General features: G+C 38.2%; 1 protein-coding gene across 1 annotated transcript in view; it reads left to right on the top strand.

The window, feature by feature from the left end:
- Window positions 1-340: 340 nt before the first annotated feature.
- Window positions 341-16,429, top strand: part of MS4A14 (membrane spanning 4-domains A14) — a 21,382-nt gene continuing 5,293 nt past the window's right edge. The window contains 5 exon segments of the mRNA XM_017890836.1: window positions 341-756; window positions 1,887-2,015; window positions 4,419-4,469; window positions 6,911-7,060; window positions 9,737-9,835. Of these exon segments, the coding sequence (XP_017746325.1) occupies window positions 619-756; window positions 1,887-2,015; window positions 4,419-4,469; window positions 6,911-7,060; window positions 9,737-9,835 (567 nt within the window). The 5' untranslated portion in view covers window positions 341-618.

Genomic DNA, 16,429 nt, shown 5'->3' with positions numbered 1-16,429 from the left:
ACAGAGGAATATAGTTAAACAGCAAGTTAGAAAATTCATCAAGTAAAAGTGAGCAACTCCTTTCGAAGGAGGGCAGAATCATAGTTGAGTTTAAAAACCATAGATTTTGGAGACAGGGCAAGTTGAGTTTACCCCTTCCCCATCCCATATGCCTTTGGGTGACATAACCTTGCTGTTCCTCAGTCTCAGCATTGTAGAACTGTTAAGAGAATAAATGTTCGTGCATGTCAACACAAACAAACACCTTCTACACAGTTCCTGGAACATAAGAAATATTCCATAAGTTTTAGTTCCTTTATAACTCATGAACATATGTGTAAGGACTTGTTTTGTTATATACCATCTTATTCTGTGTTTACCATATGTTTGTAAGCAAATTGACAAGAGAGTAAGTCTTCTGGATACAGTACTTTTCACCAGGAAGATGGGGGGCTGGGCATGCTCTAGAATTCTAAAACTCTGTGACTCAACTGTGATTCTGAGGTTCTACTACTGAGTAGAGTCATCACTAAGGGCTCATCTCTAAAGGCTCCATGTGACTCTTGTGGAGAGGTAGACCATGATCTGGGCAGCAATGTTTGCTCACTCTTTCTCTTACTAGAGTTCTGCCATTGAATCATGGAGTCACCATCCCAGGACAAAAGGCCAACTCACGTCATCACTATAAAACCAAATGAAACTGTATGGACTGCATTTCCCTACAGACCTCATAGCTCTCTGCTGGATTTTCTGAAGGGAGAGCCAAGAGTCTTGGGGGTAAGTCCTCTCCAATCAATAGATCTTCCCAAAGGGGAGGAAAGAAGCTCATTGATTCATGTATGTCTGCAGAGATACCTCTGTGCTATTATTTTCAGGGAGGGAGTTAATTCTACTTTTCTCCCTTCACATTTCATGAGAAATTAGTACTGATCTTTGAATCCCAGCAGAGGGGGAAGCAAGAAACTAGTATAACTTTTTAAAATATCTCATTGAGGAAGTGACTTCAGGGTGTGGTGGAACCTCCCTTGAAGCTAAGAAACCTTAAGTGCAGAGGTTTGACTTCCCCTTCGTACTCTTAAAGGAACGGGGAGTGCTTCAAAATCCATATTCAAAGCTCCACAGTGAACCAAATGATAAGGCATACAAAACGTTTTTCATCACAAATGCACCCGGGGAGAGCTGTATGCACAGCCTCCATCCTTTGTACAAACAGCAAAAATCGTTACTTGGGGTGCCATAGCCCAGAGATGTGGCCTGGGGACAAAATCTAGACTGCTAGAGAAGTTGCGCCCTGAGAACCACTGCTGCTATTCTTTTCCCTGCAGACTCCTGCAAGCTGATAGGCCCACTGGGCTATTCTCCCTAGTCGGGTCCTTGGATGAATGGAAGGTGAAATGCAAGCTCATCCCAGGTTCTCCACTCATCAAACTTTTAAAACTTTTAGACAACTGGGATGAGCCCCAATTCCAAAAGCCTATACTGAATGCTGGAAAATGTGGAGGTGGGGGCTGTTAGGATAACAATAGGAAACAGGTGAGACAGAAGAAAAAAAAAAATGTAAAGGTGAATAGTTTGTAGTCCCTGTGCTCAAGAAGCTTATAATCTGGGGGTAGTCAGACATGTACTCAAATCTGTCTGATATAAGATTAATTGGTAACACCAGGGAGGAGAGAAAATAATAAAGAATAAAAGTGAAGGATTTGAAGTTGAAGGATCCAGGCAAGCAAAGTGGGAAGGAAACACATTGAACTGAGTCTCTTAACAATCTGAGAATGATTGACAAATGAGAGAGGAAGGCATTTGGATGGAGGGAAAAGTGTGCCATGGAGGCACACCCTGAGGGACCTGGGGTAGCCCACAGGGGCTTGTATACTTGTAACCTCATGTACCCATTTTTCTCCTCACAGGCTACCCAGATCCTGCTTGCTCTAATCATTGTGGGCCTTGGAACTATGTTTGTACTTAATTACATCCGTTTCTCCCAAAGATTTCCCCTTGTTGTCCTCACGGGATATCCATTTTGGGGAGCACTTATTGTGAGTACTTCAGAAGCTTTGGAGAAATTGCTATAAAGATAGATTTGAACTGCTTCACGTGCTAGGGTAATGAATTCCATAGATATGGCCCTCCAGGAGACCAAAAAAGGCAGTTCCCTTCATGGCAAAAGAAGCGACTCCATTTGGTCATTGCACTACCATCATCATTGTAATAACTACTCTCAGGTGCTTAAAAATTTCCAAAGCCTTTGTGTGTATAGTAAGACATTTGCTCCTCACTACTAACCCGGGAGACTAGATGCACAAATATCCTACTTTCTCCTTTGCAAATAAGGAAACTGAGCTCAAAAGTAGAGAATAACTAAACATATCTAGCTAGCATTCATGAAATCACAGACTCTGAAAGCTTTAAAATAATTTTAAGATTATCATTGCTCATCCTCCTTCTTAGCCCCAGAGACAATTTTATGAGTGGCACTCATCTAGATAATCATATAGCCATAAATATTATTCTTAGTACAGTGCTATTTCTATCCATTCCCCACAGCCTGGATTCCTAATTTTGTGCCATAATAGTTAAGGACAGACTCATTAGAGCTTCTCCTATTGTAACATACACTCCTGAGAAGACAGCAATATTACCATCTGTTTTAGTTGTATTCTGAGAATCTAGAATCATGCTTGAGGCATAGTGTGCACGAACGAATGAATGAATGAATCAATCAATCAATGAACAAATAGGTAAAATAATTAGTAAATTAGGCCACTATCTCTATTAAAAATCCATAGTCTCTTTTGATAAACAGAAATATTCCATGCCTTTTCTATAATGTGCATTTCAGAAACAACCAGCAGTTTTCATTTTCCCAATATACATAATGTAATATTCCATATGATTTTCAAACTGTACATGCCATACTGTAGAAAATCAAACAGACCAACCCCTCACTTTCTCATTTCACAACAGAATTGTCCCAGTGTGACTCTGTGTAATCTGCATGTGTGAGTTAAAATGAGGTTCTGGTCTGCTGCTTTTGAAAACTCTACTTTTCACTTAAAGGATATTTACTGAGCACATACCGTGTCTTCGATAGCATCCTAGGTGCTGAGACTGAGAATACTGGAAAACAGCTCCTCTCTGAGAGAAGTGGTGAATTGTTCTTAGATTTAGACAGTTTGTCATCTAACTGGGAGACTAGACATGAAAAAGTCAAAAGTAACCCCAAATATTTGTTCCTACATTTGTGCCAAGTGCTCTAAGAGAAGAGTTCCAGGTGCCATGTGAGGGTTTAATAGAGGACTCACCTGACCATGGAGGTCAGGGAAGTGCTTTCTGCATAGCTGCTCACTAGGCGAAGTGGGAGAAAAGCATCCCTGGCAAAGATAAAGCATGAGCCAAGGGCTTGATGTGGGAAAGAATAACCAAAAGAAGACCAAGGAATCTATCGTGATGGCACAGAATGAGGCTATAAAGGTAGGGTGTAACCAGGTTGTGCCAACCCTTTAGTCACGTTAAGAACGTGGAACTTCAATGTGAAAGCATGGGAAATCCACTGAAAATTTTTAAAGAGGATAGAGACATTTGAAGACTTGTTGAAGTATCATTGTGTTTTTCGAGTGAGAAATTAATTCAATTATAACAGTAAACTTAGGAGAATCCAATGAGAGGAGGCTGCAATCACGTGGATGAGGAGGGAGTTTCCCTGAACTAGCTTGGCGGCAATGCAGCTAGAGATGGAAAGCCTTGAGAGTGACTTGGAGGTAGAAGTGACAGGACTTGGCAATCCAATGTGGGGAGTGAAGTGGAGGGAGGTATCAAAGGTAACTTTCTGATCTCTGCAAGTCAGCTGCAGATCCTTGGACTCTAAGACCCAGATGTCCCCAAGGTCCAAGTCAGTTCCCACAGGGAAGGTTCCCAACCCTAGAACATTAAAAAAGTAAGGGGCTCCACATGGAGTGACAGAGTTCTCATTTTCCTGAGGTGGCACTAGGCTCTACACTCATGGGAAATGAGGGACTCTGATAACTACACTAGATATCAGTCCCCATATCAGCCTTTAGAGGGGTCTTCCTTGAGAAAGTCTCCCTTCACCTGCTCAGAACAGGCATAGTTACTCCTCTTTTCTTCAAGACCCAGAGCTCAGGAATCTTTTTTTGGAGCCCCAGTTGGACCAAACATCTGGGTGGTGTCCTCTGGATCTTAGAGGAGCCTGCTTGTCCCAGCTGACCCTGGCAGAGAGTGCTTGTTCAGTGCTGAGTGAATTCAGCAGAGTTTCTTCCTACCCTACCTATGCCTACCTTCCCTACTCCCTGATGCTCAGGTGGAAAAGTTGGATGGTCTTGGAGATTCACAAACAGATATTTTGTGAATCTAAGAGAAATTATCTTGCAAGGTGGTCAAACACATCACCTGTTAACTTTTGTCTCTTGTCTTCTTAACAGTTTATTCTTACAGGATATTACACAGTAACCAATAAGAAGTCAAAAATTCTGGTAAGTCACTTAAACTACATAAATTTTAAAATCTTCTATTTTTTCTATCATCTTTATGTATAAAGCCTTTAGTAAAGTTAACTGTCAGGAAAATCTGTATGCGTCAAAGTTGCAGTTCAGATCATCCCTATTTGCCAGTGCCACTCTTTGCCCCATAGACATTCTTACACTGGTTCCCATTTCCCTGGTCAAGTAAACTAAAAGAGTTGTTTATTGGAAACCATTCTGCATCCCTGTAATTCATTGTTTGTAATTAGGGGTAATTCCCTGCCCTGCACTCCCAGGACCCAGAAATATTGGACAACATCTGAAGACATTTTTGGTCATTACAAGTGGTGTTATTGGCAACAAGTGAGTAGAGGCCAGGGACATTTCTAAGCATCTAAAATGCACAGGGCAGCCTCCCCACAACACAAAAATTAGACAACAAAAAATGTTTATAGTACCAAGGTTGAGAAACCTTGCTCTAACCAAACCCAATCCTAAGATCTCAGTAATTCTTCCTCCCAATCCTAGCCCTATCTCCAATACCAACCGAGGCTTTTCTTTAGAGTCTGTCCAAGGTCTGGAAAAAATAGTTTGGGCATCGATGCTGGATTGTTCTAGGATTGAACCAAGGCTACCACTCACTTCTGTGTTAACCTGAAGGGAAAAGTACCTACTTCCAAGGGTTATTTTGAGGGTTTAATGAGACATTACTTATAAAAGGCATGATGATGCTTAAATGTTCGTACTCCTTTCTAACCACTTTGATCTCGTTTAAGGTCCTGGGGATGTGGGCCTCTCTGAAAGTCAGTTTAACTCTGTTCTTATGGTCCTCTGCCAATTTCCTCTAGGGATAGTTACAAGCCATAGAGACATTCTGAGGGGAGGGGGAATAAATGTTTCCACCCCTGCTTATGGAAATACATGCAGACAATGCGGATGAAGCCCCAAATGGTGTTCTCCCTGTATTGACTTCCTTCCAGAGCTGAGAAATAGACTATGGGTAAGGAAAACCTACTCCTGACTCACTGAGAGCTATGCAGATGGAGATGGGCAGGAATTATGGGGGCAGGATGCTGATCCAGGCATCAGAAGACCTGACTTTTCATCACAGCCCTTTCACAAACCGTGAAAGTGATTGCTCACAGTCACTTACTTCCTGAAGTCCATTTATCTGTAAAATGGGGATAACAACAAGTGTCCTTCCTACATCACAAAAGTATAATGAGAATCAGAAGAGACTAGGCTGGGCATGTTCTTTGTCAAGCCCAATACACATGAGGGATTGATTATCTAGAGATCTTAGTCTGTAAAATGTCCTATGGGAGCCAAAATAGAGCCTTGAGAAAACAAGGGGACTAAAGACCAAGAGATGGCCTATCTATATGTTCCTGTGCATTTTTCTGCCAAAGTGCCTGTTTGCAATTAAAAACCTGGGACTGAGGTAAACATTAAGTCACAAGTACACTTTCGAGGTTTGTCACATCAAGCCACAAACTGTTCCGGAAAGGACTGGCTGTGTAAATGCATCATTGTATTTTCCACCACAGTAGTCATAAGACAATCAATGAAGGTACAGCAAATACCTGATGAATTGAAAGGGGACACTTTTCTTGACTTTTCCTTTAAAAGAGTGATATCAGTCCTGGGAGTGGGTAGGAAGGAACAAATCGGATGATCTCTTTCCTTTAAAGGAACTCAGGATTTTACTACCTCCACCCACCCGCCCCTCCCTCCCCCCCACAAAATAGGAATGAATAAAAGAAATTGGGTGGGGCAATGTGAAATATTCTTATTGGAACACTGAGTTCAAGAAAGAACACCTTTAAACTCCAGTCCAAATAGGTTAACATCTTTAAATGCTCATGATTCTGTTGATTATCGCTTGAATTCTCCCAGGGAATGACTGTAAACTGTGTGATTGCAGGATGTCACCTCTTTTGTTCATTTTTGTGTCTCCACGGCCTAATGCAGTACTCACATGTATCTGGTGCACATTAAATATTTATGAAATAAATGAATAAATGGGTACTACCCTAAAAGGTGACACATTCACATTTTTAAAGGCAGAAATTGAGATTCCAAGAGATTCGGTTGCTTGCATAAGGTCCTAGTGAAACTTGGACTTGAAATGAGGTTTCATTTCCAAACAAATGTATTTGCTAACACATTGTACTGCTTCCAGATTATGAAAGATGGTGGGGATAAAATGGGATGAAATGAACATTTTCTTTAGCATTAGCCATAGAGCATCCTTGGCCTATTCTAAAACTTAGTTTGTCTTGACTTTAATGAGTCAGAATTTAGTTTCTTAAGCCTTCCAATCATACTGACCTGATGGAACAACTCTTCCCTGAGAAGTATCTGGAAAGATAAAAGCATTAAGAATTTCTTACAAGGTATTTTTGCTTTGGTTTCGATTTTGTTTATTTTATTATTTTTTAACTATCTTTCAGGGTCAAGGTGTCATGAGCATGAATGTTATCAGTTCCTTGGTTGCGATAACTGGGATTACTTTAATCATTGTCAGCTATAGACATCAAGACAAGTACTGCCAGACGTCTTCCGTTGAAGAAATATGTGCTTTAGGTAGAACTCTTTTCATTGTAAGTGGTCTTATTTTGCATGATGAATCTCTAAAATCTTATGTGAACTGTGTCCGTGATGTAATGATTCATTGATTTTTATTTTATTAACTGAAGTTGTGTGAGTATTTGAACTGACGGTTGAGAAGGGTACTGTGAGGTTATTGTTGCAATGATTAAGGAGCGATATTTTCTGGACTTGAATCCTGTTCGCATAAGTTTGTCACCTTGGCCTACTATTGTATTCCCTCTAAGACTTGGTTTTCCTCAAGTGGAAAATGAACATAATAAGAATGCTTACCTCATGGGTTGTCGTGAGGACTGCTTAAATTAAAACAGTACCTTGCACGGTTAAATAGTTAATAGGTTTAGCTAATACAATTATTATGGACACAGATTGAATTAAATTTTACTGTTTCAGCATTAATGAACAAAATGATCTAAAAGTTTGCTCAATAACACTAAGATCAAAATACAGTGGGGGAAGGTATTTAGAAGTCGTTTAATAAAGTAAGGATTTTATAAGCTTAAGACATACATTATTTCACATAATTGTAGCAATTTTGTTCATTAAAGCAGATGAGAGATCTTTTACCAGGAAATGTAATTGTCTGCACAATTTAAAGTATTTATCTAACAAGTAATCAATGACATTATTTTTAAGCATGTCAGTGACTCCAATAGGCCTTTCTCTCTAGTTCCCTAAGCAAGTCCTGGGGTTTTATTTTATTCCTATCAGCTATATCTTGAGGCTTGGGTTCTATAATTTGAAGAATATTTGAATCTGCTGAAGGGAAATAAAGTGGAATCACAGAAAATGGTCTTTCTCAGTGAATAAGAAATGAGAAGCTAGCTCCTGAATACAAGAGTTTATTTAATCCTCACAATCACTCAGTGAAATGGTCCTAGGGACCCTCTCATGTGTTCTGAGATAAATTCTAAAATTAGACTTATGAGAGATTACTAAAAGAAAGCCAGAAAACAACATAAGCAATAAAACCCTTCTCTAACTGGGCCAAGAACATGATACAACATTGTAATTCTTGGCCATTGCCGAATGGACAGGAGCCTACTACTGTTTGTTATGTTGGTATATACAAGGAAGAACTTGTATATACAGAAAGGGTTAAATCTCCAGATATAGGAAATTCTGCTATTTCCTACTCTCCATGGATGGATATTGCAAGATTAGTTACCTGCACACAGAACCATGAACAATCTCTTCCTAGTTCTCACTTATATAACTTAACAATTTCTTGCTGTAACCCAAACACCATAAGCTAAAAGAGCCAAACAGTGGGCTTTAGATGTCTCTTGGGCTGACCCCTGTCCTAAAGACCAATCTATTGTCTATACTGTGGCCAGAGTAATCATTTAAAAATGTAAATCTGAGCAATACTTAATGGCTTCCTGTAAAACATCTGATGATTAAGATCCATATCTTAAGGGCCTTACCAAACCCTGCAACACCTATCCTACCTACCTTTCTGACATTATTCCAGGACTTCATTCTTCTCACTCCACACTCTGGCCACTTCCTAGAATCCCTTAATGTGTCAAGTATCCACGACCTCAAGATGATCATAGGATCAGCTTCTTCCTGCTCTGAAGGGTCACCAGACCAGTTATACAATTAACTCATCCTCATACTTAAATCTCAACTGAAATATCACTTCTTTAAGGAAGTTCTTCCTGACCGCACCTCTGCGCTCATATCTGCATAGATCCCCATTATAGTAGCGCATAGCTCGCAATCCTTCACAGCTTTGATCACAATTTAGTTAAGTAAATAATTATCTAATTACTTCTTATTGTCTGCCTCCCTTACCATGATGTAAGTTCCACAAAATCCAAGACCAGGTATATCTTGTTCAATGGAGAAAGTGAGTAAATTGCATACAATGGGGTCTTCATACATTTCAGTTTTACCAACACATATTGAATAAGATTTTTGGTGTACTACAGGGAAACCAAGATTCAGAAACACACTGGGTTCAAGCAATTCTCCTGCCTTGGCCTCTCGAGTAGCTGGGATCACAGGCATGCACCAAGAGGTCCAGCTACTTCTGTATTTTTAGTAGAGACGGGGTTTCTCCATGTTTGCCAGGCTGGTCACAAACTCCCAACCTCAGTTAATCCGCCTGCCTTGGCCTCCCAAAGTGCTGGGATTACAGGCATGAGCCACCACGCCCGGCCGACCTTGGATCCACTTTAACCCAGGTCTTTCTGTCTTCATAGTTTAAACTTTTGAGGCACCATAAGTACCATGGTACTTCTCAATCTAAACATTACCTTAAAGCAAAATGGGCAAAATGGCCATCTGTGGGCTACATCCAGCCTGTATGTATGTTCTATCTGGCTCTTTAGGGAAAAACAAACAAAATAGGCATTATGGTATCCATGTTCCTACATGACAACAATTGGCTGGAATTGATGCCTCCTACGAATGCTATTACTCTCTACTCTCTCCTTGTTTAGTTCACAATGGTTGCCCAGCTCCCATGGACATTGGAGTTTGTTATCCCTGCCTTATCAGAAAGATGTAAGATGAAACTTGTGCAATGTCTGATGGCTACAGAACCATCCAAAATATGGTTTTCCCATACTTGGTGATACAGTGTAAGGGATTCTCAGCTTACATATTTAAAATAACCGCTCTCATTTCAAATGCCATTTATTTCTCCTCATTATTTGCAGGGAATTTTGTCAGTCTTACTGATCATCAGCATAGCAGAGCTCAGCATCTCTGTGACTATTGCATCCTTTAGAAGCAAGTGCTGGACACAGTCAGATGAGGTATGTTCTGATGTCTCTTAATATTATTAAGAGAACAGGTTCCTGTTCCTGTTGGGATACTGCACACAATGATGTCTGGTTTATTAGCAGGAAGAGCAGCAAGCTCAGATGCTGAAGTAAAATATCTAAACTTAGGAAGGTCAGAGAGGGGCAAGCTTAAGATTGAAGCTCACCCCACCATCTGAAACAACTATGCTTTCACTTCTTGTACTATCTGCTTTATACTCAGTCATCTTTGTTCAGACATAGCTCTTTATGTCCCTGCCAAAAATATGTAATATCAGACTTAATGGGATCCCAAGTTACTGTGACATGGGGTGTGTATTCTTGGATCATAAGATGTGTGACACAGTTCCACCACCAGAAAAGAGGTAGGGAAAAAAACTATTAATACTGATACTACATAGTATCTATAATAATTGTTATAGTTTATATTTACAGAATTCTGACTATGTCAGTCACTGTTTTAATCACTGAGCACCAACTTAATCTTAACAAAACTATAACATCTTTATTTTACATATGAAGGAAGTAAGGCACAAAGAGGCTAAATAACCTCTCCAGTATCACATAACATCAGGATTCTGACCCTCATGGTGTGTCTCCAGAGCCTGCCTGCTAAGTCCCAAATACCAGTACAGGCCTTGTGATTCATGGAGTTTTCATTTCTCTTTTTGTTTACATCAACTTTATAGAAGTATCATTTATAAACAACAAAATGTACCTATGTTGAGCTACCATCACAATCAAGGTATAGTGCATTCCTATCATCCCAAAAGGTTCACTGAACCCCTTTGCAGTCAATGTCCTCATCACCTAGATTGGTTTTGACTTTCCAAAATTTCATACTCACGGAATCATAAGTAAGTACTCTCTGTATATGGCTTCTATGGCTTCTTCCACACAGAAATATGTTTTTGAGAGTCATCCATGGTGTTGCCTCTATCAAGAACCCATTCCCTTTATGTATGGGTACATCACAATTTGTTTATCAATTTACCTTTTTTTTTTTTTGAGTCGAGATCTCACTCTATCACCCAGGCTGGAATGCAGTGGCACTATCTCGGCTCACTGCAGCCTTAATCTCCTGGACTCAAGCAACACTTCCACCTCAGCCTCCCAAATAGCTGGGACTGCAAGCATGCGCCACCACCCCCAGCTAAATTTTTTTTTGTATTTTTTTGTAGAAATAGGGTTTTGTCATGTTGCCCAGGCTGGTCTCAAACTCCTTGGCTCAAGTGATACACCCACCATGACCTTCCAAAGTTCCGGGATTACAGGTGTGTGGCACTGCTCCCGGTCCATTTACCTTTGATGGGTATTTAGATTGTTTAAAGTTCTGAACTATTATCAATAAGTTACTGAGAATATTTGAGTTCATATGTTTATGTGGACATATTTTAGTTTCTCCTGGAGTGTTGCATGTAGGATTTGATTGCGAGATCGTATGGTAACCAGATGTTTAACTTTATAAGAAAATATCAAACAGTTCGTCAAAGTGGCTGTATTGCTTTCCATTCTCATCAACAATGTGTGAGAGGGACAGTTACTCCATGTCATCATGAACACTTGAAACTGTCAGTGTTATCAATAATTTAGCTATTTTAGTGCGTATGTAGTGGCACCTCACTGTAGTTTTAATTTACATTTCCCTAATGACTAATGATGATGACACTCTTGCTATATGTTTATTATCCATTTGTGTATCCTCTTTTGAGATGTCTGTTCAAATATTTAGCTGAATTTTATTGGAATATCTTCTTCTTACTGGCCTTATAGCAGCCTAATTAATTCTTAATACAAATCCCTTACACATATTTGTTTCACTCTGTGATTTGCCTTTTCATTTCAATAGCTTCTTTCAAAAAAATAAATTTGATGAAGTTCCATTTATCATTTTTGCTTTTATGGTTATTTTTTTGTGTGTGTTCTGTTTAACAAAGTTTTCCCTACCCCCAAGTCATGAAGGTTTTCTTCTATCTTTTCCTACAGAAGTTTTATCATTTCAGCTTTTGTGTTTACATGTATGGTCCATTTTAACTTAACTTTTGCGTACAGTTGTAGGGTAAGGTTAGAAGTTAATGCACATTCCCCCTCATGGAGATATCCAGTTGTTATAACGCCATTTGTTGAAAATGCAATGCTTTCCTCCGGCACCTTGGTATTTTTGTTGAAAATCAATTTACTTATTACTTATTTTAGGTCTCTTCTGGATACTTTGTCTGTCTCTGGCCAATATGTCTATCCTTCCACGTATTCTACACTATCTTAATTTCTGTATCTTTAGAGTAATTCTTCTGCATTGTGGTGAAATATATATGACATAATATTTATCATTTTAGCCATTTGTTCAAATAATTGAATACATTAATAATGTTGTGTAACTCTCACCACTATCTATGCCCAAAAATTTTTCATCATCCCCAACACAAACTCTGTACCACAAAACAATCACTCCCTGATTCTCCTCCCGATTGCCCCGGTATACTCTATCCTACTTTCTATATTATGAATTTGCCTTTTCTAGAGACCTTATATAAGTGGAATCTTACAATATTTGTCCTTCTCTAACTGGCTTATTTGAATAAGCATAATATTTTCAAGATTAATCCATGTTGTAGCATACATCAAAATTTCATTCCATGACTAAATAAAATTCCATTTTGTGTATATACCACATTTTGCTTAGCCATTAATTTGTTGATGGACACAGAAATTCCTGCCTTTTGCATATTGTGAATAACGCTGTTATGAACATAGGTGTAAAAATATCTCCTCAAGTCCCTGTTTTCAATTCTTAGGATATTGAATATATATCCTAAGAGAGGATATATATCTAAGAGCGAAATTGCTGGGTCGTATGGAAGTTCTATGTTTAACGTTTTGAGAAAATGCCAAACTGTTTTTCACATTGGTTGCACCATCTTACACTTCCACCAGCAGTGTACAAGGATTCCAATTTCTCCACATCTCCATCAATACCAACCAACAGGGGAAAAAGGAGAGCAATTATTTTCAATTTTCAATTTATGATCGACACATGGTAATTGTACTATATATGGGGTACAGTGCGATGCTTCAATGCATGTTACATTTTCTAATGATCAAATCATGGTAATTACCACATTCATCACTTTAAACATTGATCATTTCTTTGTAGTGACAACATTCAAAATTTTCTCTTCTAGCCTCCTGGAAAAATACACTACATTGTTATATATCCTGGAAATATACACTACATTGTTATATATCCTGGAAATATACACTACATTGTTATATATCCTGGAAATATACACTACATTGTTATATATCCTGGAAATATACACTACATTGTTACTTGCTATAGTCACGCTACTATGTATAGAGCTTATTCTTACTATCTATAGTAAGTGGGAACTTATTCTTCCTGTTTATAATTTTATACCCATTGACCAATCTTTCCTGGTCCTCCCAACCTCCCTACCTTCCCTAGCCTCTGCTAACCACTATTCTAGTCTTCACTTCTATGAAATCAACTTTTTTAGATTCCAAATCTGAGTGAGATCATGCAGTGTTTGTCTTTCTCAGCTTGGCTTATTTCACTTAATATAATGTCCTCTAGGTTAATTCATGTTGCCACAAATGACAGACTTACATTCTGGTTTATGGCTGAATAGTATTCTACTGTTTGTGTGTGTCTGTGCATTATATATGTAATATATAATGTATGTATAATATATATATATATATATATATATATTACATTTTCTTTATTCATTTATCTGTAGATAAGCATTTAGGTGGATTCCTTATCTTGGCTCTTGTGAATAGCACTGCAATAAATATGGGAGCACAGATGTTTCTCCAACTGTCTTCATTTCCTTTGAATATATACCCTGTAATGGGATTGCTGGATCATATTTGTTTTTATCATGGCCATCTTTCTTTTCTTTTCTTCTTTTTTTTCTTTCTTTCTTTTTCTTTCTTTCTCTTTCTTTCTTTTCTTTTTTCCCTCCCTCCCTCCTTTCTTTTTTCTCTTTCTTTCTCTTTCTTTCTTTCTTCCTTTCTTTCTTTTTCTTTCTTTCTTATACAAAGACTCTGTCACTTAGGCTAGAGTGGCACAAGATCACAGCTCACCACAGCCTCAAACTCCTGGGCTCAAGCGATCCTCCTGTCTCAGTCTCCTAAGTAGCTGGGACAAAAGGCATGTGCCACCACAGCCAAATAAATTTTTATTTTTGTAGAGACAAGGTCTTGCTATGTTGTCAGGGCTGGTCTTGAACTCCTGCCTTTAAGCCATCCTTCCACCTTGGCCTTCCGAACTGCTGGGATTAAAGGCATGAGTCACCGCACCCAGCCCTACATAACGGCCATCTTAGCGGGTATGAAGTGGTATCTTATGCTTTTGATTTGCTTTTACCTAACGATTTCATGTTGAGCATCCATGTATACATCTTCTTTGGAGAAATATTTTTTATGGTATTGCCTGTTTCTTAATTGGGCTGTTTTTGTTGTTGTTGTTGTTGAATTGTAGAGTTCTTTATATATTCTGGATATTAGTCCCTTAGTAGATAAATGATTTGCAAATATTTTCTCCTATTCTGCAGGTTGTCTTTGCACTTTCTTGATGACCTTTTGATGCACAAAAGTTCTTTATTTTTATGAACTATAATTAATCTATTATTTTGTTGTTGTTTTCTGTGCTTTTCTTGTCACATCCATGAAATTATTCCCAAATTGTCATGAAGATTTCTTCCAATTTTTTTCCATGACATGTATAGTTTTAGCTCTTAGGCTCAGTGTTTGATTGATTTTGAATTAATGTTTGTATATGCTATAAGGTAAGGGTTCAACTTTATTCTTTTGCATGTGGCTGCCCAGATATTCCAGCATCATATGTTGAAAAGATTCCTTTCCCCACTGAATATTCTTGGTGTCTATGTTGAAAACTGATTTACTATATAATGTGATATATGTGAGCATGTATTTCTGAATGATTCCATTGGTCTATATATCTTCCCTTATGCCAGGTACCATATTGATATTTTTGTTTTGTTTTGTTTTGTTTTGTTTTGTTTTTAAGATGGAGTCTTGCTCTGTCGCTCAGGCTGGAGTGCAGTGGTGAGATCTCAGCTCACCGCAAACTCTACCTCCTGGGTTCAAGCAATTCTTCTGCCTCAGCCTCCCGAGTAGCTGGGACTATAGGCGCATGCTACCATGCCAGGCTACTTTTTGTACTTTTAGTAGAGACAAGGTTCACCATATTGGCCAGGCTGGTCTCGAGCTCCTGACCTCAGGTGATCCACCTGTCTCGGCCTCCCAAAGTGCTAGGATTACAGGCATGAGCCACCGTGCCTGGCCCCATATTGTTTTAATTAGTGTAGCTTCATAGTATGTTTCAAAGTTGGAAAGTATAATCACTCAAAGTTTATTATTCTTTTTCATTGTTGTTTTGGCTCTTCAGGGCCTCTTAAAATTCCATATGAACATGGGGATTCATTTTTCCATTTCTGGGAAAAAGACTGTTGGAATTTTGATAGAAATTGTATTGAATCTGTATATTTCTTTGAGTGGCACTGACATCTTAACAATTTTAAATCTTCTTATACATGAACACAAGATGTCTCTTCATTTATTTAGGTCTTTAATTACTTTCAGCAATGTTTTGTATTTTTTAGCATAGAGGTCTTTCATCTCCTTGGTTAGATTTATTCTAAAGTATATAATTATTTTAGGTGGCATTATAAATGAAATTGCTTTTAAATGTTCTTTTATATTGTTTATTGCTGTTATACAGAAACAACAATGATTTTTTTGGGTTGCTGTTATTATATCTTGAACCTTGTTGAATTCCTTTATGAGGTCTAGTAGCTTTCTTGTGGATTTGGGAGGATTTTTTATATAGGAAGATCATGTCATCTGAAAATAGAGACGTCCTTAATCTCTTCTTTTCTAATTTGGATGAATTTTATTTCCTTTTATTTTCTAATAGCTCTAGCTAGAGCTTTTAGTACAATATTGAATAGCAGCACTGAAAGAAAGCATTCTTATACAGTTCCTGATCTTAGGGGGAAAGCTTTTAATCTTTCACCACTGAATATGATATGAGCTGTGTGTGTTTTATAAAAAAACTTTACATATTGAGGAATTTTCCACCTCTTCCTACTTTTATGAGAGGTTTTCTCATGAAAGGCATTTCATCAAATGCCTTTTCTAGTCCAAGTGAGATGATTGTGTGTGGGTTTTCCAACATTATATTAATGTGATGTGTTACATTTGTTGATTTTCTTATTGTACTATCCTTGCATTTTGCTTATAAATTTCACTTCATCATAGAATAATCCTTTTCTAATATTTTGCTGGCAATTTTTATATCTACACTTATAAAGGATATTAATCTGTAATTTTCTTTTCTTGTGACATAATTATCTGGTTTTGGTGTCAAGGTAATGGTGGCCTCATAGAATGAGTTAGGCAATTTTCCCTTCTCTTCAAGTTTTCAGAAGAGTTTGAGAATAATTTTTTTTTCTTTTTTATTATACTTTAAGTTCTAAGGTACATGTGCACAACGTGCAGGTTTGTTACATATGTATACATGTGCCATGTTGGTGTGCT

This window comes from Rhinopithecus bieti, unplaced genomic scaffold (assembly GCF_001698545.2).
Source record: "Rhinopithecus bieti isolate Rb0 unplaced genomic scaffold, ASM169854v2 scaffold_19722, whole genome shotgun sequence".
Lineage (NCBI taxonomy): Eukaryota > Metazoa > Chordata > Mammalia > Primates > Cercopithecidae > Rhinopithecus > Rhinopithecus bieti.
Note: the sequence above shows the minus strand (reverse complement) of the source record. Positions and strands in the feature narration are given on the sequence as shown.